At 41.0% G+C, this 239-nt stretch overlaps 1 protein-coding gene across 1 annotated transcript in view; it reads right to left on the bottom strand.

Moving 5' to 3' along the window:
- Nucleotides 1-191: 191 nt before the first annotated feature.
- The window catches only part of LOC119590431 (baculoviral IAP repeat-containing protein 3-like), a 2,294-nt gene continuing 2,246 nt past the window's right edge, over nt 192-239 (bottom strand). Inside the window, exon 5 of the mRNA XM_037939095.1 lies at nt 192-203. Within this exon, the coding sequence (XP_037795023.1) occupies nt 192-203 (12 nt within the window). The remainder of the gene's footprint in view (nt 204-239) is intronic.

The following is a 239-nucleotide window of genomic DNA, read 5'->3' as shown; positions in this document are numbered from 1 at the left end:
TGAATATTATTAGGATACAATAGCTCTGCACACATGTTTGATGTCTCTTCTACAGATGGGGCACTGTCTCAGGGATACAGCACAGGAAACGCACGTAACCATATGTGAGCACGGAAGGAACACTATAGCTATTTCACTGTCCATGCACACTTTACATGTGCGATCTTCACGCATCCGTTCGAGTTCCTCTTTCAGCTGTTCATCTAAAATGGAAAGATGATAAATACAAGTGTTAATTT

The sequence above is a fragment of the Penaeus monodon genome, chromosome 27 (assembly GCF_015228065.2).
Source record: "Penaeus monodon isolate SGIC_2016 chromosome 27, NSTDA_Pmon_1, whole genome shotgun sequence".
Lineage (NCBI taxonomy): Eukaryota > Metazoa > Arthropoda > Malacostraca > Decapoda > Penaeidae > Penaeus > Penaeus monodon.
The sequence above is the reverse complement of the archived record's forward strand: the minus strand, read 5'-3'. Positions and strand labels throughout refer to the sequence as shown.